This window comes from Ranitomeya variabilis, chromosome 4, assembly GCF_051348905.1.
Source record: "Ranitomeya variabilis isolate aRanVar5 chromosome 4, aRanVar5.hap1, whole genome shotgun sequence".
NCBI classification, from domain to species: Eukaryota; Metazoa; Chordata; class Amphibia; order Anura; family Dendrobatidae; genus Ranitomeya; species Ranitomeya variabilis.
In genome coordinates, this window is record NC_135235.1 from 456921769 (window position 1) to 456949681 (window position 27913).

At 40.4% G+C, this 27913-nt stretch overlaps 1 protein-coding gene across 3 annotated transcripts in view; it reads right to left on the reverse strand.

Annotated features, from left to right (window-relative positions):
- The window catches only part of KIAA1755 (KIAA1755 ortholog), an 81517-nt gene extending 53819 nt beyond the window's left edge, over nucleotides 1-27698 (reverse strand). For 2 of the 3 annotated variants that reach the window (XM_077251621.1, XM_077251619.1), the window contains exons 1-6: nucleotides 26580-27698; nucleotides 16540-16740; nucleotides 12926-13049; nucleotides 10657-10750; nucleotides 2765-2851; nucleotides 817-933 (exon numbers count right to left, since the gene is read on the reverse strand). In XM_077251621.1, the coding sequence (XP_077107736.1) occupies nucleotides 817-933; nucleotides 2765-2851; nucleotides 10657-10750; nucleotides 12926-13049; nucleotides 16540-16740; nucleotides 26580-27372 (1416 nt within the window). In that variant the 5' untranslated portion in view covers nucleotides 27373-27698. The remainder of the gene's footprint in view (nucleotides 1-816; nucleotides 934-2764; nucleotides 2852-10656; nucleotides 10751-12925; nucleotides 13050-16539; nucleotides 16741-26579) is intronic. The other variant, XM_077251620.1, reaches the window with a different exon arrangement.
- Between the last annotated feature and the right edge of the window lie 215 nt (nucleotides 27699-27913).

Sequence of the window (27913 nt, forward strand, 5' to 3'; positions counted from 1 at the left end):
GTATCTAACTGTCACTATATCAGTGATCGTAACCATGAATACTGAAGGTTCTGCAATGCCTGCACATGAGGAAAGAGAGATAGAAATGTAGTATAGTTTTTCTGATTTGCTAATTGGAGGCATTTGCTAATATTATTATTACTATTATTATTATTACTACACCTACTAGATTTTGGGATAAAATATTGGAGATGGGAATACCTCTTTACGGCACCCATACACATTAGACTAACATTGGCCGAACCCGTGCAGTCAACAATAACATCCCTACCAACCATCGAATAGCCAAGATCTGTCGGAAAGCTATCTATTGTGTATGGGACCCCTTACCCTTTTAGCTGCGCTTCTGCTCCAGCTCGGGATAGTACAGAGCTACATAGAGATAGAAGGAGCCATAAGAGGCTATATTTTAAGAAATAGTTTGCCTGATCTGGGGATGAATTGAATTTTTTATTTTTTCCTGGCCAGGTTCTGTGTATTTTTTTTTTTAAACGTTGTCTACCTTAGCATAAGGCAGCAGAACTGTTAAGGTTTTCCTCCTTACTACAAGGTCTCTTGCCACAGTTCTTGTGTATCCTTACCTACAAGTTTTCTGCTTGTGTAAAATCACACAGAAAAAAACATGTGAGAGTTATTGTGGTTAGAGAACTTGTACTGCAAAATAAATCCAGTATGACAAGCACACTCCTGACAGCAGTCTTACTGATCAAGGTCCTGGACTTTCACACAAGAGAGACTCACTGGAGAACTCAAGACATCAGATGCTACAAAAAAATACTAAGCCGCAACATATTTAGTGTTAGCAGGCAGGGGCACCTGATAAAATTGCACCCACTCGCTGTGGCAGTAGGGGTAGGTGCCTCCAAGGTCCCAGGTCAGCTGTCCAATGTCCACATATCTGCCTAGAGATTTCAGTGAAGTCAGGACTTCCACCTATAGGTGTAAACATTCAGGAAAAGCAAGCACATTGTCAGAGTGAAATAACATAAACCTTTTCTTACATATATGGTTCCCTGAAAAATCCCCACAGGAAAATTGCCCGCACGCAAAATTGCCCACAAATTGCCCACATGGAAAATTGCCCTCACAGAAAATTGCCCACACTGAAAATTGCTCACATGGAAAATTGTAGGCATTATTATTATTGTAGAATTATAGGCATTTTTCCTGTGGGTATTGTTCTGGTCACCTACACACAGATATATATATATATACACAGTATATACAGTGTGTCCATAAAGTCATGGTGCACTTGGGACCAGTCACAGGATCTATTTATAGTTTACGCTTTGGCTCCCTTTCTCTGGCCCAATGATATCAGCTGTTCCTGAGGAGAGATAACAAGAACCAATCAAACAACACAAACTCATATAAGCTGTTGCTGAGCCTCCAGTCAGATTAACCCCTGATAAACTGAACTCTGATTAATACACTGTCAGGTCTGTGACATCATGCAACCACAAGCTTATGCCAGCTGTGTGGTATTCCATGCCAGTCGAATCCGTGACCAAAGTGCTACGTGAATATTTGTTTATAACAAAGCGCCACCACATAGGAATAACATTACTCGGTGGAATAAGCAGTTGAAGGAAAATGGCAGTTTGGTGGAGAAACCCCGTTCTGGTAGGCCATCAGTCAGTGACGAGTCTGTAGAGGCTATACGGGATAGCTACCTAAGGAGCCCTAAAAAAATCTGTGCGTGCGTGTGCTCGACAATTACACCTAAGCAAGACTACGGTTCATAAGGTGTTAAAGAAACGTCTCTGTTTTACGGGGTACAAATTGGCGGATAGACCCAAACGATGCGCTTTTGCTACAGATATGCTTCATGAGATCGACAATGATGCAAGATTTTTGTAGAAAATTATGTTTAGCAATGAGGCGACCGTCCATATCTGTGGACATGTTCATCGCCATAACGTCCGAATATGGGCTGCTGAACATCCTCATGCCTACGTTGAGTACGAATGTAACGCCCCTAAAGTGAACGTGTGGTGTGGCCTGATGCTTGATAAGGTGATAGGCCCATTTTTTCTTGCGGAGCAGTCTGTGATGGCAAACATGTATCTTGACATGTTGGAATTGTATGCAGTGCCACAATTTCCAAAGGTGTCATCTTTCAACAGGACGGCGCTCCTCCACACTACGCCACCATTGCTGGTAAGTTTCTGGATAGAACATTCCCCCGGCGGTGGATAGGCAGGGGTTCTGTCAAGCCATGGCCGCCACCAGATCCCCGGATCTGACGCCCTTAGACTTTTACTTTTGGGGTTATGTGAAGCAACATGTGTACATTGAACGTATCAATGACATTAATCACTTAAAACAGAAAATCACAGACATTATTCACTCTGTTACACCAGACGGCCTTACCCGTGTGTGGCAAGAACTTCACTATCGTTTGGATGTGTGTAGGGCAACAAATGAAGCCCACATCGAACTGCACTAAATAGGTATGAAACTGGGAGAGTTTTTCTTTTATTTAGAGCAGATTTTACATTTCTATCGTTTTTTGTTGCTTTCCAGTGACTGGTCAAAAGTGCACCATGACTTTACGGACACACTGTATATTGGCTATAACCAAAGTACAGACTGGCTTAAAGATAATGGATGAGGATAAAGAAGAAATATGGTTGTTAACTTTCAGAAATAGTAGCTCTCTTGTCCTTGGGATGTGTATGGTACACAGCCAACTTTTAATTGTTTCTGATTTTAATACAGAGATATAGATGGGAGGGCCAAAATGAGGACAATGAGGACTTACCTGAAGTCCAGGCATCCTGTCCAGAAGGGAAACTGACTCCTTTTCTACAAGAACAACAGTGCTCTGAATAGAACCGGGAGAAGAAGCCTGGAGAAGGAAGTGAAATAATCAGTACTAAATACAGTTTGGCTCTGTTCAACCTTTATTAGGTCCAGTGCACAGACATTTTATACTTACCTGTCAGGCTTCTAACTAACACCCTGGTTCAGTGTAGTGTTGAGGGATGGGGCACAGAGTTAGTTGCCCAGGTAGCCAAAGTCTATGGGGGAAAAGATTCAACCCCCTCTGATGTCCTAAAAATCTAATGATCATCACCAGCAAGTGTTGTGTTTTTCTTATAAAGCTGCATTCAGACATCCATGCAAATTGGTCCAAGATCTGACCACAATGTATGGACTGGCCATATATTTCTATGAAACTTTCACACTCAGGTTGGGAGACTGTGGCCAGTCATGCATTACAGTCTGATCTTGAAGTGATTGGAACAAATGCGCCCTATAAAAATGTAAAAGCAGTGCAAATACCTCCAATTAGAAATGTAGTATAGTTTTTCTGATTCACTGTTTCTTTCCTCATGTGCAGGCATTGCAAGACCTTAGCTATCCTTGGTTACGACCACTAGCAACTAGCTAAGTAACTGTCACTATATCAGTGATTGTAACCATGGATACCTAAGGTCCTGCTATGCCTGCACATGAAGAAAGAGACATAGCAAATCAGAAAACCTGTACTCCATTTCTAATTGGAGGTATTGGCTAATATTATCATTACTACATACACCTTTAACTTTGTACATAGTGATATCAATGGAGTGACACAGCACATAATGGAAAAAAGGGCCAGAATAAGGGGAGCTCAGGGATTTTTACAAGGCATTTAAATGAACTTTTTTTTTTGTACAAGTGACAGGTAGTGTTGAGCATTCCGATACTGCAAGTATCGGGTATCGGCCGATACTTGCTGTATCGGAATTCCGATACCGAGATCCGATATTTTTGTGATATCGGGTATCGGTATCGAAACAACATTAATGTAAAAATGTGTAAAAGAGAGAATTAAAATAAAAAATATTGCTATACTCACCTCTCCGACGCAGCCTGCACCTTACCGAGGGAAGCGGCAGCGTTCTTTGTTTAAAATTCGCGCTTTTCTTTCCTTTACGTGAGTCCCGGCTTGTGATTGGTTGCGTGCCGCCCATGTGACCGGCACGCAACCAATCACAGCAAGCCGTGACGTAATTTCAGGTCCTTCAGGATTTTAAAATTACGTTCCGGCGTTGTGATTGGTTGCGTCGCAGTCACATGGGAGACGCAACCAATCACAGCAAGCCGTGACGTAATTTCAGGTCCTTAAGGATTTTAAAATTACGTCCCGGCTTTGTGATTGGTTGCGTCGCAGTCACATGGGAGACGCAACCAATCACAAGCCGTGACGTCACGGGAGGCTGGACACGCGCGCTTTTTAAAATGGGCGCGTGTCCAGCCTCCCGTGACGTCCCGGCTTGTGATTGGTTGCGCCGCGATCAACCAATCACAAGCCGGGAGGCTGGACACGCGCCCATTTTAAAATTTTAAAATGCGCGCGTGTCCAGCCTCCCGGCTTGTGATTGGTTGACCGCGGCGCAACCAATCACAAGCCGGGATGTCACGGGAGGCTGGACACGCGCCCATTTTAAAAAGCGCGCGTGTCCAGCCTCCCGTGACGTCACGGCTTGTGATTGGTTAATGGCGGCCATGTTGCCGGGACGCGGACCAATCACAGCAAGCCGTGACGTAATTTCGTCACGGCTTGCTGTGATTGGTCCGCGTCCCGGCAACATGGCCGCCCTGACCAATCACAAGCCGGGACTTCACGTAACCAAGTAAAAGCGCGAATTTTAAACAAACAACGCTGCCGGTTCCCTCGCTGAGGTCCAGGCTGCGTCGGAGGGTGAGTATAGCGATATTTTTTATTTTAATTCTTTCTTTTACACATTTATATGGATCCCAGGGCCTGAAGGAGAGTTTCCTCTCCTTCAGACCCTGGGAACCATCAGGAATACCATCCGATACTTGAGTCCCATTGACTTGTATTGGTATCGGTATCGGATTGGATCCGATACTTTGCCGGTATCGGCCGATACTTTCCGATACCGATACTTTCAAGTATCGGACGGTATCGCTCAACACTAGTGACAGGTCCTCTTTAAGAAACACTACATCTGTGTATGTGCTTATAGATTAAGGGGTACAATACTGGTGGAAAAGACTCAGGGAGGATTAACCATTCATGGGTTAGGACTGTGGAAAAATACTTGTCAAGCCTCGGGGGCTGGCAACCTATGCTACTCCAATGCACAGGTTTTTTATACATGATCCACACCATATTATACCTTCATACAAATCAAAACATCCAACTGAATGAGGTCAATGGTCAACTATTCTAATACATAACCTTTGTTCTTATAATAGTAGTTTGGCACCCCAGGAGTCTGGTTGCCACAGCGGCATCGCCTCCGTCACAGGGGGTTATGCCATGCCTGGAAGCAAGAAGGGATTCCCTTAGCATGTATGCTGGCATACAACACCTTTCCTGACTCCAGACCAGAAGGGGGAGCTCTAAACCCGGTTTCAGGGCAACTTCCCTATAAGTTCTGGCCTGGAGGTAGGGTTAGAGAGTTCAGTCTGAGAGAGGAAAGGGAGAGGAAGCATGTGAGGAGAGCCTGGGAGTGGAGCTGCGATTGAGCTCACCCCAGGATTGAGCACAACAGAGCGGACACTGGAGTCTGTGGTTGTGTGGGAACTACAGGCCCCGCAGCCAAATCCGGAGGACAGGAGATTGCAGGTCTCCTGGCCACAACTGACACCCGAAGACACAGCCTCAAACCAGAGCCCGGAGTCACCACGAGAGAGTGACACCTGGAAAAGGCTCAAGCCACCTGCCATGTGGGTAGCGTGGACAGACTGAGAGAGGGACTTGAAGAGAACTACAAGCATCAGGAACCCAGAGAGCAGCGTGGTAGGGAGGCTTCCAACCCCACCTGGCTAGGGGAATTCTGAGCTTCTTCCAGGCTGCCCGGATTTCCAATTCCACCTGTTACCTGTGCTCTGGACTGCACCTACCATTAAAGGTAAAGAAACTACAGTCCATGTGTCCTCCAATTATTCTTGCACCCCAACATCCACAACCCCTCATAGACTGTTCTGATAGCCCTGGGGCCCCACTTCACTTGTGGGGAGTCAAACCATCTCAGCTGCAACACCATCTGCCCCAGCGGTCCCCTTAAGCAGCGTAGGCCATCTCTAGCCGAACATCACAGGTGGCGTCATGAATAATCCCCTACAAACATTTCCCTCATCCCTTTTGTTGTACGCCCAGGGCCACGGACCAGGTCACTTCTGCTGTGACCAGCCCTTTAAGAGCCATCCGACCTGGTTCCAAGTACCTTACGGCCCTAGCGGGTGTTGTTGTAGTCTTCTATTGCTTTTTAAAAATACGTATGACCAATAAGTGCCATGTATGCTCAATTTTTTTGTAAATATTATAAAACCAAGAAATAAAGGGCTGATTAAGTAATCACCTTCTAAGGCTACATTCCCACAATGAGCTTTTGGGGAGTTTTTGATGTTCCTGATTTTCTGCACCTATTAAGTAAAATAGGTCACTTGCATTTTTTCGAAAATACACAAAAAAAATCACTAATAGCTCATTGTGAGAACGTAGCTTAATACATTCTATAGGAAGAGGTGGTCTCTTAGTTCCTCAGTCTGATAAACCAAGCAGACAATAGTCTCATCTGATGGAATTATTATGCAGTAATTACCCATCACAATTGCCAGCATGAAATCAATGCTAGACAGGATCAGCCATGCTATCCGCACTACGGCTGCCATTAAAAGCCCTGGTTTGCAATTAAAAGTAGTCTTCCTTAATAATATCCCCTTTATCTGTTAATAAAAGAAGTGTTCCTCATTAGTGGATTATCCCTCCCAGTCTAAACTATGTCTAAAGTTAGCTTGTCTATCAATGACAGCACAGCTTGTCTCTCTGTATAACGCCAACAGCAAGTTATGCCAATGAACGGCATGGGATAGACTGCCTGGAGACTTTACAATGAAAATTGCTCTAAATGTGGACATACTGTACACATTATTGTAAAGTTCATCAAAAAGAATATTTTAATCAAACTTGTTTACCATTCTTCTTCATACAAACATGTCATATCATTTAACACTGATGTCAATATAGTAAAGATATTATGGAAGAATTCACATAAATGGCATTTTGTATGCCAGTGTCAGTCCAGGGCATGTTGGCATAAAATGCAGTAAATTATATTAAACATTATCTTTGCCCATCCGTGTGCCAGGAAAGCAAATCTACATCTGTGATCAGCAATTAAATTATTTAAATCATATTAAAACTGATAGATGGCTGGTGGCCCTGTCTGTCTCTCTCTCTCTCTCTCTCTCTCTCTCTCTCTCTCTCTCTCTCGTTAAGTCCGTCCATTCTTGTGAAATAGCAGAGAGAGACGTACAAGCAAAAATAGATGCATAAAAATCTGCCTTTCTTCCCTAGAAAATGGTTGCAATTCATTTAATAAAACTCATTGTAAGTTTAATTTGTCATGTTAATGTTAAACATGATCAGATCGCTTTTCACTTTTTTACTCAGCAGGGGGCGACAAAGAACCCAGAAGAGACCAATTCATGATAATGGGAGTTGTGTTCCATCAGCGCCTTTACCATTGAATTGAAGTATATTAATATTAATTCTAATTGCCAAAAGTCTTTAAATGAATGGTTCTGTATAAAGTGGGCCAATGAGCACTTAAGACCAAGTATACGCTACAGAGTGAATGACAAATATATTGAAAAGTACGTATCTCATCAGTCATACAGTAGACTAATTATCCACGTAAGGTATAGTAGATTTATTCAGTAATTTCTACAAATAAAGGCACTTGTTTCTGTTGTATTTATTGACACATGATTCCAAGTCCCATTAGGGTTATATTTACTCGTCTGCTACATGAACATGTGATTAAGCATTAACTCATTGATAACATGAATTACAGAATAACCATTGTTTAACTTTTATTTAATAAATCAATAGTACACATGAAAATAAGAAACTTTGTAATATATCTTATCAGAGAAATCGGCTTCTTTTTCCTCCTGGACGGACTGATCATTCACTTTCAATTCAGGGGTAAAATCTGTACAATTTGTTTTCAGTGAAGACAGATTTCCCATTACTGAGATAGGAGATGTCAGCTGGTGCTTTTAAAATCCTATGGAGATGGAAGGGCAAACTTATTGACAGACACAGACATTCTGCTGCAAGCTCTCCTTACATGACAGTTACAGTTCTCCATAGAACTTTATAAGCACTAACTGTCATCTCCTATCTTAGTAATGGGAAAGTCTGTACTCGCTGAATATAAATTTTTCCCGTGAAATGAGAATTTTGGGAACGATTAATCAGTCCAGGAGGAGAAAGAAGCAGATTTCTCTGATAAGAGGAAAATGGTTTCTCTTTAAATCTTACTCTAGTATGGCCTAATATTATGTTCCTTTGGTCATATTGCTCCTATCTGCAGATTTCTCTTGGATTTACCTATAAATCCACTCAATCTTTGAAGACATCTCAAGGAGTGAGAAGGAACTTAATTTTTGTTATGTTTTACACTGATGTGTTTTCATTATTATTGGCATTATGCATGATCGGTATATATGGATTACCTAATATGTTGTGATTACTTTTAAAAAAATATGTTTTTAATGCATATTTATTAAAACTGATTTTTTGGGGGGATTGTTTTTGCTGTGAGTTCTCAGATTTACTTGTAAGCTAAACTATAGTGAGTACACAAAAATAAAGTACGGTAATTGTTCCCATCAGTTTTCTTATGGTCAGGTACCATTAACTCCTCTCGTGAATATTAATAAATAAATATCAGTTGTTGGCATGATGAAATAGGAAAAAAAAGTTCAAAAGAGTGGAAAAGTTAGATATGTGGGTGGTTACCCTTAGGGAAATTACCAGTCCATATTAGAGTCCTATGGAGATACTACATACAGTACATGTAAGAAGTGTGTTCATGCCTAGACTTCTTCATGTTATGCGTCTCAATATGGACCCTAACCCTTTTAAGTCAGCAGTGCTCATATGCTGTACATTTTATTTTTACATGTTTATAAATTCATCCATCACCAGATGACATATTTGCCTTTTGGTCATTACAACTGAATGGGATCATTGCATCAGTGCAGATCAGAGGTATAAATGAGCCTTACAGGGGTTGTCTAATAAACAAACTACACTTGAATCAATAGATTTTGGTATTAGTATAAGTTTTACAGTCGTATGCATAAAAACCATTACAGCACAGCATCGCAGCTGCTGCTTTTTGTGAGGTAAAACACTTCCCTTCTTGTTTTTAAATATGTTTTACCTCACAGAAAGCAGCATCTGTGATTCCGTGCTGTAATGACAGTATACTCTTTTGATTCTTTCCCTACCCAGGAGCTGTGGTGTGATCAGACCATGTCCCTGCACAGTGAGACACAGCCATTACACAGTAAACAGCAGGGACACATATATAAGATTATCTCAGCACAGGAACATTTTTTTTTAAACATCAAATTTTGGAACTTATTATTATCCCAAGATCTATTGATTAAAATGTACTTTTTTGTAGGTCAACTATAGCTATTCCTACATCACTGGATACAGTATTTGTGGAGATAGATTATTTTGTGCTTTACATGGCTGGTAAGGTATTATGTTGCGTTGCTGTAATACAACATGCAATTTTTTATCTATTTATTTATTATGCTTGGTTATATAGTGCCATCATATTCCGCAACTTTTTATCGACACAGAGTAGAAAAGTACAAAGAGCATCTCATTAAAGGAGCACCACGAAGCTCAGAAAAAAATGGCCGTCGTCCACTACAAATTCCTTCATTGTTGAAATCTCATTTAAATAATCTCCTTCTGCAAGGAATCCTTAACGTAACAGCTCATTGCCGCAACGTTAGTGTCCCCTTCCCCCTTCTCCAGGAAAGTGGTAGCACGAGTACTGAAGCATTCTATTACAAAGCAGCGCTTAGATATTGCCGCTTGTGTATATGAGCGTGTTCATCATGGCGACTCCTAGCCAGACAGGCTGATGGAGGGAGATAATTAATCCACATTTATCATTTAGCAGGGAATTAATAGATGCAGTTTCGATATAAGTGTTTTCATCTTCTATATATAGAATCACTGGGAACATCATTAAAGGAGCAGTCTAAACTCATTATAGAGCAGTCTCGCTTTACCAGGCAGCCTCAGTTATTACCACCTAATAAACTTTATGGAACCCTCCTGCCTAATGGGACAATTAATCTTCAAATGTCATTTTTGGGATGGGCACTCTGCTTTAAAATAACTCAACATTAACTGCTCGTGCGCTGAATGAGTCTTATGTAACATCAGAATTGAGAAAGTTGGAGAATTCCAGCTTTTTTTGGACAGTCTGTAGAGAGTTTGTCAAGTGTGATTGAGTAATTGGAGCACTGAGAATCTTTTGGCTCAGTCCTCACTGCTGATGGCCTGAATCCTACTGTAGAGTGTTGTATGGGTGAAAACAGGTCTAGAAGCAGCAGGACGCAACCTCTGTTACCTCTGCCCTGCAGCGTTACGCGCAAGGCCTTATTACGGCTTTTACAGGTCACGAGCTATGTGAATAATTATACATGGGGTCATATTGTATGAAATCAGAGAAAAAAAATCAGATGCCATGAGAAAAGGATTCTCTTCTAGAGGATATGATTCTAGACGAGAATATCTGATATATGATAGTATGTAGAAAAACTACACAGGGTAGTACAGAGATAAGACTCCATGTACTGCCATATACTCACCTGGGCGCACTGCAGTGCCGCGTAGAGGCACGGAGAAGGAGGGTGCTTTCTGGCATCCACTAAAATCATTAGTCCCAGGTCTCTGATCTCCTTTCTGAAAAAAAAAAAAAAAGATTACAAAAAAAAAAGTTAGAATTTTGTTGTAATAGTAAGCAATATATTTGCATTTTTTTCCCAAGGTGTACATTAATGTCTAAGGACTTGATACTAATACTATTTGCAGGGCCTAAGCTTACAGTATGTTTCTCCTATGTCTTCTATGCATCACAGTTCTGTGTATTTTTATGCATTTACTAATACATTCCAATCATTTTAATACATAGATGGCATTTATTAATGCACTTATGTCACTTTTCCAAAGCATTTACATAACACAGAATGGCGGTCATATTTTTACATTATTTTTTCCAAGGTGTATATTAATATGCAAGGACCTGGTACTAATATTGTTTGCAGTGTCTAAGCTTACAGTATGTTTCTCCTATGTCTTCTACGCATCCCAGTTCTGTGTATATTTATGCATTTATTAATAAATTCCAATCTGTTTAACCCCTTAAGGACCAGGGGTATTTCCGTTTTTGCATTTTCTATTTTTCGCTCCCCTCCTTCCCAGAGCCATAACTTTGTTATTTTTCCGTCAATATGGCCATGTGAGGGCTTGTTTTTGTGGAAAGAGCTGTACGATTTTACTATATCGTGTACTGGAAACCAAACGGGAAAAAAATTCAAAAGTGCAGTGAAATTGCAAAAATAGTGCAATTATACAATTGTTTTTTGGATTTTTTTTTACCATGTTCACTAAATGCTAAAACTGACCTTCTATCATGATACTCCAGGTCATTACAAGTTCCTAGATATCAACCATGTATAGGTTCTTTTATATTTAAGTGGTGGAAATAAAATCTGAAGTTCGTCAAAATAAATAAATAAATGTTGCAATTTTCGTAACATCTCTGTTTTTTGGGATCTGGGGCTGGGTGAGGGCTTATTTTTTTGCGCGCCGATCTGACATTTTTATTGAAACGATTTTTGTGTAGATACGATCTTTTGATCAACTGTTACTGCATTATATTGCAATGTTGCAGCAAAGAAAAAAATTCTGGTGTTTTGATTTATTTTCTTGTTACGCCGTTTAACGATCGGATTAATTTTTGATATATATTGATAGATCGGGCGATTTTGAATGCGGCGATACCAAATATTTTTTTTACTTTTTTTATTGTTTTATTTTGAATAGGGCGAATGGGGGGTGTTTTGAACTTTTATATTTTTGTTATATTTTTAAAAACATTTTTTTTCTCACTTTTTTTTTGCTTCATTAGTCTCCATGGGAGACTAGTAGCTGCGATCATCCGATAGCTTGTGCTACATAGAGCAGGACTGCAACCTTGCTCTATGTAGCAGAAATGCTCACTTGCTATGAGCGCCGACCACTGGGCGGCACTCATAGCGATCCGGCAATGACAACCAGATCAGATCAGCTGTCATGGGCTAGAAAAGGTGCAGGCTCATCGTCGGAGCCCGCACCAAACAGGGGAAGACGTCCAATGTCGGATATATCTGTCATTGGATGTTAAGGTGTTAACACATAGAGGGAATTTATTAATACAATTATATCACTAATTCAGAGCAGTTACAAAAAACAGAATGGCTGTCATATTGATCACAATGTTTTTGAAGGCCCTGTGAAGACACAAGCTCATTCTTTGTGTTACAAGATATTCTTGTTTTAAAGGCAATCTGTCAGTAGGTTTTTGCCATAGAATTTGATAGCACCATAATGTAGGGTCAGAAAACCTGATTCCTGCAATGTATCACATGCTGGATTGCTTGGTGCAGTTTTGCTAGAATCCTTGTTTGTTTTCTCTGTTGTAGATGTGGCAGACCTAAGACTTTTGGGTTGTGTATAACCCCACCCACACCACTGATTGGCAGGTTCATGTGTGCACTGTGCGTTATGAAAAAGCTGTCAATCAGTGCTGGAGGGAGTTATTACACAGATTAGCATGACTGATCTGCATGTGAGATATAGTCCTGCAATGATAATCTACTGCTAATAAAACAATGATTGTATTGAAACTACTGCACAAGACACCTACATTATGCTGCTCTCAGATTCAATAGCAAAAGCAGCTGAAAGATTACCTTTATAGTCACCTTTCTATTTAAATCCACTTGTGATCATCATATTAATACTTGTCATTATATTAGTACTTGTAGTCGTAGTAGTTTTGTGAAGCCCAAAGATTTTAAAGATGTCATATCTCACCTGGCCACCGAAAAAAGATAGAGTAACAGCCGAGCCACTTCTCTTACTGAGCACCATGTGGCATCCCATGCCGTGCTGTCTGTGGTCACTTGGATTATGGCTCTCCCCAGTTTATCTCGACTTCCTAAAATTATAATTATCAGGTTTATACACAAAATTGAAGCCAGCATGTAAGTAATGTACTTCTACAATTAGCACAACTCTTCATTTGTAGAGAACTCACTAGGTAAGGTCATCATTGTAGATATATAACATTTATAAAATAAGCCAAGTTACAACCACAGCAGCAGCAAGAAAACAATCTAGACATTAGAACAGTGGAGGTATCCAAACTGGAAATATAAAAGCCACTTTTCCAGAATGTCTACTACACATCCATGGTGTTGTCCAAAGTGGTACATAGACTGGTTCCTTCATAGTTCTTCAGCTTTTGCCTATGAAACACTTTGCACCAAGTTATATTCAATGGGTAAGTTATGTAATGGTGGCATACAATCATTGGGTAGTACATAGGCACAATATGTTCTTACTATATGTAAAGGTTAACACAAACTTGTTTAAAGGGAGCCTGTCCAATTTTTGCTATGTAATCTGAGAGCAGCATGGTGTAGGGGCTGAGACCTTGATTCTATTGATTTGTAATTTTTTGGACTGTGTGCTATCATTCTGATACAATCACAGTTTTCTCTGCTGCAGATCTAGCAGTATTTAGAATGCTGAGCCCTGTAGAACCTCGCCCACACCTCTGTGTACACTATAGGTTAACAGAAAGCTGCTAATTGGTGAAGGGGGGCGGAGTTGCACAGAGCAGGATGACTAGGAGGCACAAGACACATAGTCCAGTAGTGATAATCTCCTGCTGATAAAACACTGATTTTATCGAAACAGAAACATACAGCGTATTAACTAATACATAGCTGGAATCAGGTTATCAGCTCTGACATCATGCTGTTCACAGATTATGTAGAGAAAACCCACTGACAAATTTCCTTTAATAAGATCATATCAATAAAAAAAAATTGTGGCCATATCCAATGAAAAGAGGTATCCCAGTTCTGTACAGAGGCATCACACAGTGGCATATAGCGAGTGTATGTCTTTACATCATACAGGGGTGGTGACTAACTTCATGTGTCACTACTAAGGGTAAGAGCATCATTTAGATCTTCAGAGTTGGAAAAGAAAGCATCTGAATCCACAAACCAACCATAACATTTACATTGAGTTTATAGTATCGGGGTCTCCACCTTTTTACAAACAGTTTTGTGTGTACCGTCTCCTATGGGTTCCAATGGCTAAATTCCTGAAAGTTGATATCCCAATAGAGAACTCCTTCTGATAACTGCAGAAGGAAAACACAGTATGCTGTACACTGAAGGTGAGTGGTCAGAAAATATTAAGAATGGAGAAACCGGAGAACCTACATTTGAAACCCTATAATATTTATGATGTAAAATGTACCCGGTCACAGACAACCACTTGAAGATCTGCTGTCGCTTAGGAGAGGAATTGTTGGATAAGTCTTATGAAGATTTCGAGATACAATATATTCCTATATCATTATGGACTTTCCTTTTTGGAAATAGCAAGCCAAAGGGGGTTCAAAAGTAGGGAGACCGCTGTTCAGAGTTTCTTCTTCGGACTTTTGAGGAACTGAGAAATATATGTGACGTCAAAGAGGTAGATCTTCATTTCTAATTGCACATGAGGATTGTACTTCATAAGCATAATATAGCGAGAAAAATAAAAGTAAGCAAAGTAAAGCGATGATCTCAAATGAAAAAAAAGGGAGAAGGATTGGAAAAAGAGTATTACAAAAGAAGAATGGGGCAAATCAGTACGATGCACAGTTCAGTATATGCATTACATAGAAGTTACTAGGACAATCCAGCTACGGAGGCACCAATGCCCAGCTGGGCTGACCAACTGTATACCAAATTACTCTGAGTTATGGGCAAATAGGGGACTTCATTCATAGTATGGTATTCATGGTATTGTAGGGTCAATCAATTCTAGAGAGAAGTCTATTTCATAATTACAAAAATATGGCAGCAATTCATTCATCCATGTTCCGAAATAGAGCTCATTTTGAAATTTGACATTAATCCTAGTAATTCTAGATATTTAACCAGTGGAATTTTATGTGCTGCCCCCCCCCCCCCCCCAAAAAAAAAAAATTGCTTTGGTGGTACATGCATGCATTTAACAATGTGAACATTTATTTTCAATGTGGTCAGCACGTTGTCTCAGTGGTTAGCACTGCAGCCTTGCAGCTCTGTAGCCCCGGGTTCAAATTCCAGCAAGGGCAACATCTGCAAGGAGTTTGTATGTTCTTCTCATGTGTACGTAGGTTTCCCTGGCTTTTCAGATGACTGAGTGCGTGATGAAAAATGTCAGCATGCACTGTGTTCCATATCTCTGATAAGATTTGCCCATTCAAGCCCATGGAGTTCAAAAAATATATATCAGATTCCATACAGATCATATATAGTGCATCTGAATTTTATGTATACATTGCAGTTAACTTAGGAACTGTATTTGGCCTTGTAAAATTTATTAATTGATATATAAAAATGGATGCTATGTGGATGATATATGGACGTACAATATTGACATATGGATGACAAAAAAAGGGAATATGAATGACAATCTGGATGAGAATCATCCGTATTTTCTGTTGATGAAAATTGGAAAAAATTTTCACACGCTCATCTGAACCTGGCCTTATAAGGGTGCTTTCACATTGCATATAGAGACTCGTTCGCTGGTCCTTTTGGGGCATACGTTCGAGCCTCCAGCAAAACGGATCTGGACGTATGCACCAACGGGATCATAGACTAAATTCTGCAATGCAGCTAAGCCGTCATAAACAATTTCAACAGAAGTGGTGGACTCAGAGTTGGTGTCTTTGATGGGCACATGATAAGCACGTTATTTTAATGAAATGAATCAGCAAGTACTTATTAAGCTAATATATCTAAGTTCTCCTTCACATATTTTTTGTGCCCATATGTGGTTCGTTCTTGAAGGACCGCAAATAAGGACACACACACCCATTGTTTTTCACAAGGACGGTGTGTAAAACCCGCAGACATGTCCTTTTTTCTCACACACCATGGACGAAATGTGTGCCACACAATTGCCCACTAATAACACACAGATGACATCCAGGTGTCATCAGTGTGACACGTATCGGTGCCTGAGAAAAGCCGTACAGTTTGTGCTGTTCCCAGGTGCCGGGTGCTGAAGGCAGCTGTCATCATTGTCACATAGTCTCCCTGAGATAAGTGTGACAAAGCGACATTGATGGGATTTTTATTCAGCACCCGGGGCATGTGAATATCGTGTATAAATATATATATTTTTTTAAATAGCATGGGGTCACCTGTAAAAAAAAAATGTGCCCAATCATTATTCCCCTTGTGATGTATAGTAGACTATTCAAATACCGTAATACTGTCATACAATGCACAAGAAACATTGCAATAAAGCATCCATATAACACCACCTGGCCAGTGCCAAAATAACACCCAGCTAGGGAACTGGAGCCAACACCCTGTGATACAAAATGCCTGTATATCAGGAGGAAGGTAAAAATCAGCAGTTGAACAAACCTGGAAGACAAGCAATTCCAGAATATAGTAACTTGGCACTGAGATCTTGACACTGGATTGGAAGATCAGTAATGGTCTCCCAGGGAATAGATCCTCTTGATGGAGATCCTACAATGGATACCCATAGTCCAGTTTTGGATGGCACTTTTTGCACAGAAGATGTCACTTCAATACCCGGACTCGTATTTGCGACTGATCCTGCTTAAGAGAAAGACAAAATTATTGTGAAAAAAAAATCAGAGGACAGAAAGAAATACGGCTGATTGTTTAATTCTGGACACTACTAACCTACATATTCCATTATAAGCTGCAAGATTTCTAAGTTGGGACATTGCTATTAAAAGTATGTGACACTGTGTGAACCCCAATTCCATAAAGGAGCCTATGGTTCTGTGTGTCACTGAAATATGTTGTGCTTTTGAAGAGGGCACATGAGGTCAAAAACTATATTTGTATCCTGAAGAGATCAGATTCCTGAAAAAATACACAGAGTTCGTACAGAGCAAGATTGTGGTCCTGAGCTCTCGGCGAGAGAGTGGATCCAAGTGAACTACTGCAAGTACAGTGGATTCTTGAGCTATAAGTTATAACTATTGGGAACACTGAATAAGACGAAAAAACGGAGTATAAAAATCCCACAAAACGTAATAATCATAAAAAAGGGACTTTATTAATACAATTATAAATACAAATCAATAACAAACATTGTAACCCATACAGTGAGGAAATATGGAGGAAACATGAAGGTACGCTGGTTTAGATAGGAAAAGCTAAGTACATCCAGAGCAAGCTATCAATGACCGTAATTACACAATACCACCCACATGGCAGAGGGGTTTAACAAACAAAGTGGGTGCCAAAGGCAGTACCCCGCAAATCACTCCCAGTCAATTGGTCATTCATACACGCTTACCCATAAGTCAGCGGACGGCTCTCCCACTTGCCCCAGCAGCCCCCTAAGGGTAAGCGTGTATTAATAAAGTCCCTTTTTTATGATCATTATGTTTTGTGGGATTTTTATACTCCGTTTTTTCATCTTATTCTATGTTTATTAGAGTTGTCCTGTTGACCCAATGAGCTTGGGCACTAATTTTGGGAGAGCCCTATTTTTCTGCTCTCGGACACAATTTAATGATGTGCTTCATGATTATTGGTATAACTACTGGGAACACTGTAGGCACGGACACTTTTCTCTCTCTGATGACATGGTGCCTATTTTTAATCAGGAAAGAGAAACAAATAGCCATAGTGCACCTACATGTCAGTAGAACCTACCAAATCACCACCAAACCTCATCTTTCTGAGTAAGATGTAAGAGTAATAGGAAACTTAAAGTGGATCTGTCATTAGGTCAAAACTGGCCATTTTTGGAACTTATTTTATTCCCACTGCTCTTCCCGAGTATTCTGTTTTTTTGTTTTTCTTAAATACATCATGCAGTTCCAGAGATTTAGGCCTTTTTGGTGCTAATTTTTATGGTCTTTAACAAGCAGCTTCACACAGGATTCTCTGGGGGGATGAGTTTTTAGTCTGCTCTGTATTATCCACGCCACCTTGGTAAAGACCATAAAAAATAATGCTAAATACAGATATCTCTGGAACTATATAATGGTTTTAAAGAAATACAGGTGCTTCTTACAAAAATAGAATATCATCAAAAAGTTAATTTATTTCAGTTCTATACAAAGAGTGAAACTCATATATTATATAGAGTCATTACAAACAGAGCGATGTATTTCACGTGTTTATTTCTGTTAATGTCGATGATTATGGCTTACAGTCAATGAAAACCCCTAAGTCATTATCTCAGTAAATTAGAATATTTTATAACACCAGCTTGAAAAATTATTTTAAAATTCGAAATGTTGGCCTACTGAAATGTATGTTCAGTAAACGCACTCAATACTTGGTCGGGGCTCTTTTTGCATCAATTACTGCATCAATGCGGCGTGGCATGGAGGCGATCAGCCTGTGGCACTGCTGAGGCGTTATGGAAGCCCAGGTTGCTTTGATAGCAGCCTTCAAGTCGTCTGCATTGTTGGGTCTGGTGTCTCTCATCTTCCTCTTGACAATACCCCATAGATTCTCTGTGGGTTAAGGTCAGGCGAGTTTGCTGGCTAATCAAGCACAGTGATACTGGTGTTTTGAAACTAGGTATTGGTACATTTGGCAGTGTGGACAGGTGCCAAGTCCTGCTGGAGAATGAAATTTCTATCTCCAAAAAGCTTGTCGTCAGAGGGAAGCATGACGTGCTCTCAAATATCCTGGTAGACGGCTGCACTGACTTGATAAAACACAGTGGACCTACACCAGCAGATGACATGGCTCCCCAAACCATTACTGATTGTGGAAACTTCACAATAGACCTCAAGCAGCTTGGATTGTGGCCTCTCCACTCTTCCTCCACACTCTGGGACCTTGATTTCCAAGTGAAATGCAAAATTTGCTTTCATCTGAAAACAACACCTTGGTCCACTGATCAACAGTCCAGTTCTTTTACTCCTTGGCCCAGGTAAGACGCTTCTGGTGTTGTCTATTGGTCATGAGTGGCTTTACAAAAGGAATGCAACACTTGTAGCTCATGTCTGGATACGTCTGTGTGTGATGGCTCTTGAAGCAATGACTCCAGCAGCAGTCTACTCCTTGTGAATATCCCCTAAATTTTTGAATGGCCTTTTCTTATCAAACCTTTCAAGACTGCAGTTATCCCGGTTGCTTTTGCACCTTTTTCTACCACACTTTTTCATTAATATGCTTGGATAAAGCACTCTGTGAACAGCCAGCTTCTTTAGCAATGACCTTTTGTGGCTTACCCTCCTTGTGGAGTGTGTCAATAACTGCCTTGTGGACATCTGTCAAGTCAGCAGTCTTCCCCATGATTGTAGAGCTACTGAATCAGACTAAGGGACCTTTTTTAAATGCATTTGCAGGTGTTTTTTGTTATCTATTCTAATTTATTGAAATAATGACTTCTGGGTTTTCAATGGCTGTAAGCCATAATCGTCAACATTAATAGGAATAAACACATGAAATGGATCACTCTGTTTGTAATGACTATATCCTGTGTAATATACGAGTTTCACTATTTGTATTGAAGAACTGAAGTAAATTAACTTTTTAATGATATTGTGAGAAGAACCTGTATATGCCATGGGGGCAGCGGGAATAAAAATAACAGAAAAACTGGCCACTTCTGGCCACTTTTTGACATAGTGATAAATCCTCTTTAGGTGAAGTCCCTGCAAGAACAACTTTCTTCAGCTCTTGGACATAGTAGATGTAGGAAATTGGTTCAACTTGTGAGAAAATCTCATATTTCACATTCCTACATCTTGGTAAAATCCTGATGCAACAGGTGTGCATATAACATATATCTTATGGATGTTCATGCCACTTCTAGGATCTGCAATATTTGGATAACAGTAGCTTGGTGAGGTGACAAAGAATGAATATAGAGGGGGCATACTGTATATGAGGCTCTCCACATTCACTGCATGAGAAAACTTGTGATCTGGGAACTACTATTGCTCCGTAGTGAATGAGAACAGCCCCCATATACAGTATGCCCCTTTCCATTCATTGTCACCTCATCAAGCTACTGTTATCCACATGAGTGCAGATCCCGGAGGTGGTGTGAACATCCATAAGATATTTGTGATATATCCTGTGGTTGCCATAAATGTCTGTGATGGAAATAGCCTTTTAATATGCATTGGCATCCACTGGATATGTGTCCTTTGGACACTTCCCTAATTCTTTAATACTAACATTTTCCCTGTTCCACAGTATAGGGAATTAATTGTAAACTTTTTTTTTTTTTAATAAATTCTTCTTTCAGGCTCTTGTGAGGGAAGTGATAGATCTGATTTACCTCTTTGTAGTTTCAACTAATATATGACACCATTTCAAAGCTATTGTGATGAACACATAACTTCCAAAATAAGGCTTTTAACGGTATACCTTACACAATATGCAGCAATAATTGGGTCAATATCTCTGTGCACTTTTTCCTTGTTCTTAAATAATATATATATATATATATATATATATATATATACATATATATATATATATATATATAACTCAAAATCTGTAGTAGCCCGCTCTATACAAATCCACAGTTCTTCCCCGAATTGGGTGAAATTTGACACGCTCCCTCTCCACCCACAGGAGCAGAATACTGCGTACGTTACATCTCGATAGCGTCCCCCCGTCATGAGATTGGGACCTCCGAATTTAGGCCCTATACATATAATGGGGAAATATGAAATCTGTAGTAGCCCGCTCTATACAAATCCACACTTCTAGTCTGATTTGGGTGAAATTTGGCACGCCTCCTCTCCACCCGCAGGAGCAGAATACTGCGCACGTTAAACCTTGCTAGCATCCCCCCGTCATGAGATTGGGGCCCCTGAAGTTAGGCCCTATACATATAATGGAGAAATGTGAAGGTGAAAGTAAAAGTGCTGAGGGGAAAACAACAGTTGTGACTGACAGGGACCGCACCACCACACACAACACACAAACATTTCACAAACACCATACAAATATCACACAGACAGCACACATACACCAACCCACAAGCACAACACCACACAAATGCCACAACACATCACACAAACACCAGACCACTCTAGGCACACACAAGACAAACACCACCCCACAAATACCACAACTCCACCCCATAAATACCACATGCACACCACACACACGTGCACGCAAGGACCACACAAGCATGCAAACACACTCTGATGGATGCACTCTACGCACGCAGACAAACATTACTGAGCAGCAATATTGGTCCGGCAAAAAATGCCTCATAGTAAGATTGTCATTATTGCTTACTATACAGTGAGCTTTCATCACTGAAGCTACTGAGGTAAAGTGAAAGCTGAGCACTGATTGGTTGCAATGGGCAATTAGACAAGTCTGCCTGTGAGGCGGTATTCATTACTGAGATGTGAGCTCCTTCAGGTCATAGTAATACTGTGTGAGGGCTGCTTTGTATTATTATTCATCCTATTACATCTCTTATCAGTGTCAGTTGAATACTAAAGGGTCATAATGCTAAGGACTGTTTTTTAAAATGCCTCCCAAAAAAACGACCATCTATTCGGTAAGTTCATCCAAAAGCTAAAAAGGCAAAATTGTGTCAAAGAGCTGAGACAATTGAATAACGTGACTCGCGCCTTGAAAAGAAACGGATGAGACAGGCTAAATGTAAGGAAGCTGAGACATCAGAGCAATGGGAATGTCGTCTCCACAAGAATCGGATAAGGCAGGCTGAAGGAAGGAGTATGGAAACATGTATACAAAAGGATGAACATTGTGAAAATGGCTGCATACCATATATGCAACGTGTGCAAAGATGTAGGCAGGCTGATTTGAGATTGGAGGCATTTCACTACAACCCAATTCAAGGTGCATACATTTTCATTTTTGATAAAAAATAGTTCAAAAAATAGTTATAATAGCTTATACTACATAATACTGTATGTATCGAATATGAAAAATCAATAAAAATGTTGAAATAAAAAAAAAAGTTGTTGTTCACATCAATGTTACGACAAATTAGTAAAAGGCCAAAATAATATAAAGTGGAAATTTTTTTTTAGGCTACTTTCACACTAGCTTTAACTGCATTCCGTCACAATGCGTCGTTTTGCCGAAAAAACGCATCCTGCAAAAGTGTTTGCAGGATGCGTTTTTTCGCCATTGATTAACATGAAGCGACGCATTGTGACGGATTGCTACACGTCGCACCCGTCGTGCGACGAATGCGTCGTGCAGTGGCGGACCGTCGGGAGCAAAAAACGCTACATGTAACGTTTTTTGCTCACGACGGTCCGCTTTTTCCGACCGCGCATGCGCGGACGGAACTCCGCCGGAACTCCGCCCCCACCTCCCCGCACTTCCCCGCACCTCACAATGGGGCAGCGGATGCGCTGGAAAAATGCATCCGCTGCACCCGTTGTGCGGCGGGGACAACGCTAGCGTCGGGGACCTCGGCCCGACGCACGGCGACGGGCCGAGCCCGACGCTAGTGTGAAAGAAGCCTTACTGTAGCACTCTGAAAATGTAAATTTCAGGGTGACACTGAAAATTTTACTTTAGCTACTATAACTAACAATTTTACATATTTTCTGCGAGCGAAGCCGCGGGTATTCTACTTGTACAATATATTCCTTACATACCATATATTACTTTATAACCAATGGAAATGTCAACCTATATTGTGTAACCTGTGCACTGAAGAATGATGTGCCTGTCACGTGAAACCAGAATACCAGTATTACCTCCTGAAATAACAGGTTACAGGTTGCAAATGACTTTTTGATAGACTGTGTGGTTGACCTGCACAGTGGGTGAGTGATCACACATAATAAGAGTGATCTACTAGAATGCAATAATTCAAACTCAAACAACGCTGATTGAAATAAATGTCTGTCCGCTGGTAAAGGGTCACTGAAATTTAAGACCTTTCTTCAATCATCAGAATTGGGTGTGATTTTATAGAATTGCTTTGGTGGCATTCTAATGGACTAGTTTGTATGACTGCCTCAAAGGCTAATAGGATAATTATTAGTATGCGCTCCTATGTGACCCAATGACATTGGCTCCAGATTGGAAATTCTGGACTTGTTTCTAGTGCTGTATGCAAATGATTCCCATCAGTGGTGTAACTATAGGGGTCATAGCATTTCTACTTTTGACCTGGACCCCATGCCCAAAAGACCTTCTTGTCTGCACCCATTATGAGAGATGATACTTTACCCCTTCTCTTCCTATAAGATTCTCTAAGGCTTAAAAATACTTCAGTAGTGTATTAGAAATTAGTATCCTGAAGATAATGTGAACCTTCTGTCTGAGGAGAGATCTTCATCTGAAGACCAAGATGTTGTTCAGTTATGGTTCAACACACATCAAACATATATTAAAGGGAATCAGTAATTTCAACCCCCCTAAATTTCAAGTGTGGGAATGCAAGTCTTTGAAATTTGTAAATCCTTTGAACCCATTGGATATTCTGTTATTTGTTTCTTGAATATTAGTGTTTTAATTCATATGCAAATGAGGCTTTAAGTGCTCTGGGCATGTCAAAGCACTTATGGAGCCAATGCATCCAGAGATTTTTCCCCTACTCAGAACCAGCCTCTTCAGCTTGATTAATGGCCAACTGTCTGATTTCCTAGCCTGATGCCTGACTTCACACAGGCAATAAGCTATCAATCGAGCTGAAGAGTCTGGTGCTGGGAAGGGAAACAAACTAGGGAGGCTGAGTCTCAGGAAGTGCTCTGTAATGTCCAGAGCACTTAACACATCTGAATCAAAATGCTAATTTCTTTGAAATGTATCAATAAGAGCAGATATAAAGATGTTGATGATTTTATACTTCTAAGAGTTTAATGCCCATATATGGGAGGTGAAGCCGCATATTCGTCCCTGTAATGAGCGGCACCAAGTGACCGCTCACACAGGACAAGCTGCCGGCGCTGAGAGGAAGCATCGCGGGAGCTGGGTGAGTATTTTAATGCAAGCGGGTGGGCGCACAGGGGGTGGAAGGCGGGAGGTGACCAAGAACTTTATTTTAAACACAAAAAACCCCCCAAAACCTTGATTTGTCATTCCTTCTCTCCAGCGAACGCTGCTGGGGAGAAGGAATGAATGCCGGCTTCAGCACCACAGACAGGGGGACAGCGCTTAACTCTAGCGCTGTCTCCTGCACGGTCCGTGTGGTCCTCAGTCGGCACACGGGCGGCACACGGACAGCATCCGTGTGCGGTACGTATTTACACGGACCCATTGACTTTAATGGGTCCGTGTGATCCGTGCGCTACCACGAACACTGACATGTCTCCATGTTTTGCAAACGGACACACAGTCCATGAAAACACGCTGACATGTGCAGAGACACATTTATTTTAATGTGTCTACGTGAGTCAGTGTCTCCGGTACGTGAGGAAACTGTCACCACACGTACCGGAGCCACTGACGTGTGAAACAGGCCTAAGCCACAGCGTATTTTGGTATAAGTGCAATGCATAGGTCTGCATTCACACTGGCCATTTTACAAGCAAAACCTAAGATAAAAAACAAAATGAGCAAATACTTTGTAGTAAGAAAATAGTAAATGCAAATAACATAGGGGACTTAAGTAACATTATTTTGATCCAAAAATGTAAAATCCATCTCACCACGACAAGGTGTACCCCAATCGTGATGGTACCTAACCTGATTAGGGTACAACTTGTCGCGGTGGGATGGCTTTTAAGTTTTTTTTATCAAGCCAATGTTAACTAAGCACCCTGTGTTATTTAAATGTACTATTACTATTTACTTACTACAAGGTATTTGCTCGTTTTGTTTTTATCTCAAGTTCTGATTATAAATAAATACTCAAAAAATAATTCAGTCTTAATCGCCATCATACTTTCCCTAAAGTATACATTGAACTACATATAACCAAGACAATGCCAGGTATCCACCAGACTAAGGGACTATGTAATGCCAATTTTTCTTAGGGAGTCTAAGGCTACATTCCCATGATGAGCATTTGGGAAGGTGGGGAGTTTTTGATATTGCAGATTTTTTGCACCGTTTCTGCACCTATTAGGTACATTAGGTTCCTTGTGCTTTTTTTCATTGCAATTTTGAGTGCGTTTTTATTCCGTTTTTTGGTGCAGTGGTTTTTGTCTTTGTTGGTATGTCATGTTTTAAATAAAACTGCTGTGTTTTTGATACTTCTTGGTATTTGCCTTTGACAAGATTTTATTTATACAAGCATAGTCATGTTTGGATTTCCTGCATTTTTAGTGCGTTTCTGCAGCAGAAAAATAATAAAAATGCACACGCATTTTACACATCTAATTCTATGGGGAAAATCTGTACATAAAACACAGTCTGCACACAAAGGAAATTGACATGTTGCAAATTTCAGACATGTACTGCAGGTCAGTTTACGCTGGGTAAAAAAAAAAAAATGGATAGCATAATGAGCATGAGATTTGAACTGCAAGGTACTGTGTTTTATGGGCAGCGAAAGTAAGCAGCATCAAAAGCTCACCAAAAACTAATCTTGGGAAATTAACCTAAATGTTTTCGCATTAAATATTCTCTCCTTCAGAATCCTTCCAGGAGAAAATACCTACACAATAGAGCAACTGATGAAACATGCCTACCTTTGAAATGGACTGCCTGTGGGTATGGTGGGTCAAAAACTTTTGAGATGTCAGAATCATGTGGTTGACACATTAGTCATTGATGTATTTGAGGACTGAGTGGATGGTAGATCTGCAGCTGTGGTAGCCTTTGTGAATGCAAACACATAGCTGTCAAATGGATGAAAACTTAAAAGCTGTTTAACTATATCTCAAGTATCATGTTGCAAAATCAAACTAAAACCATAATTTTTAGGATCAGCCATTCCTGACATGTCAAAACTGAGAACTGTGCTTAGTTAACTCTCTAAAAGATCTGTAAGTAATGGAGTACTACTTGTATAAAAAGTATATAACAACTAGTATTGGACCATACTTTATACTGGGACCTAACTTTTGGACTTTATACTGGCACCTAACTTTGAGTTTTGTCAATGTAGCTCTAGCATCAGAGTAGATCCTGGTTTAGTCCAACTGGATCTTAAATCCATTACTTAAAATGAGAGAAAAGTCCAAATACAGTACCATCCTTCTTAATGGACCAATTGTGTTGTGTATCGCAGCTCAAACTCAACCAGGAATGAGATGTGATACCAGATACAGAATGGTACCATGACTGCACACCCTTTTTCTAATCCCTGAATCATTGATGCTATCAGTATCATTCCCTGTGGTATTAGAAGTACTTGGTCAATATTTGCAACCATACATCATTATGGGTGTCTACCCTTCCATAGCTTTAGAGGTTGGTTCTGATACTGCAATTCACAAATGATTCACAAATATAGTCACACACATTCACCAAAGGTTAAACTATATTTTGAATGCAGCTAAGTTCAAAAGGGTTTTTACTATAAAACACTCTCATGCACTTACTGATACCTTTTCCAGAGAACTTAGCCCGGCTAAGTCTAGGAGAACAGACCGCAGATACCCTTCTCCAAGTTCCACCATACTGATTTGAGCTGCTATCTATGGCAAGGCCATCTCCTGATGATGAAGAGCCACGCTGTCCTTTTAGGAAGGAGAATCTGTGCACAAGGGATGGAGAAGAAGAGTCTGTTCCAGGTGAAGAAGTCACTTTTTGGTTTCTTGAAGCACCTGGTACTTGTATGTCTCCAGATTTTGAGTCAGTTTTTCCAAGGAAAAGCCATGAAGATGTTTGATTTTGAGGTTTACGACGAGAACAAATGGGGCTTTCTAAGGCAGAAAATGTGCTGGACCTAGTAACTGTATCTTCCAAAATCCCAGCCATTGGTGCTGAGATAAACTTAATTGGATTCTTAAGAGCAGCAAGGTACGACTGTCGAAAACGACACTTTGTTTCCTTGACATTCAAATCTTTATTGAGCTTTCTCCTAAGGCATGGGGTGCACACCCCGTCCTCACTGGTCTGAGTTCTCCCACACACCCACTTATTATTAGCAACACTTGAAATAGGATCTCCGTTGACTTTTGTAACCCTCGTACAATCCCCCATTTCCTGGTGGCAAGAATTGGATGGTTTATTTTCTGCAGTGACAGCAGTTTCTAAAAGGTCCACATAGTCTCCTTCCAGATCTTTGTCTGCTGTATCATCCAATTGTGGTGTCATGAGATCGCTGGTCTGACCTCCAAGTTCCTCAAACTCTGAAAAGTCTATAAAGCAATATGAGGTTTTGTTAAGCGTGGACATTCGAGTCACATCAATCCCAACTTTGTATTGTATTTCCAACGAAGTATAACATGATCTTCCATCTACTCTTCACCTTATTCGTTGATATGAGATTTCCAGTAGTGGCTGGTGATGATCCCAGAGATGGGACAATGTAGGCAACACAATTTTACATATGTGTAAATTTTAAATTGTCTTTCAGGTCAATTTTATTTTTTTTGGTGATTACAAAATTTCGCTTTCAAATCAATTTTGGTATTTTGTTTCTTTACAGATTTCCAGTTTTCACCAGTTCACTAGTATCTCCAGGAATGTGTCCACACCAGGCAGTCAACAATTTCAATTAAATGAGATCTCTGCATGAATGGAAAAATCCTTGTCACTCTTTAAATGTCAGTGTACTAATGAACAGCCTGATCCTGTCATGGCTTAACATCCTCAAGCAACTCCCAAGAAGATGGGGCAGAGTCAGTGTTCCAGTGCATGTCTCCACTTATGAGTCCATATGGGGACCAGCCATGCTGTGGCCACCAAGCACTCAGCATGGAGGCTGCAATTAAAC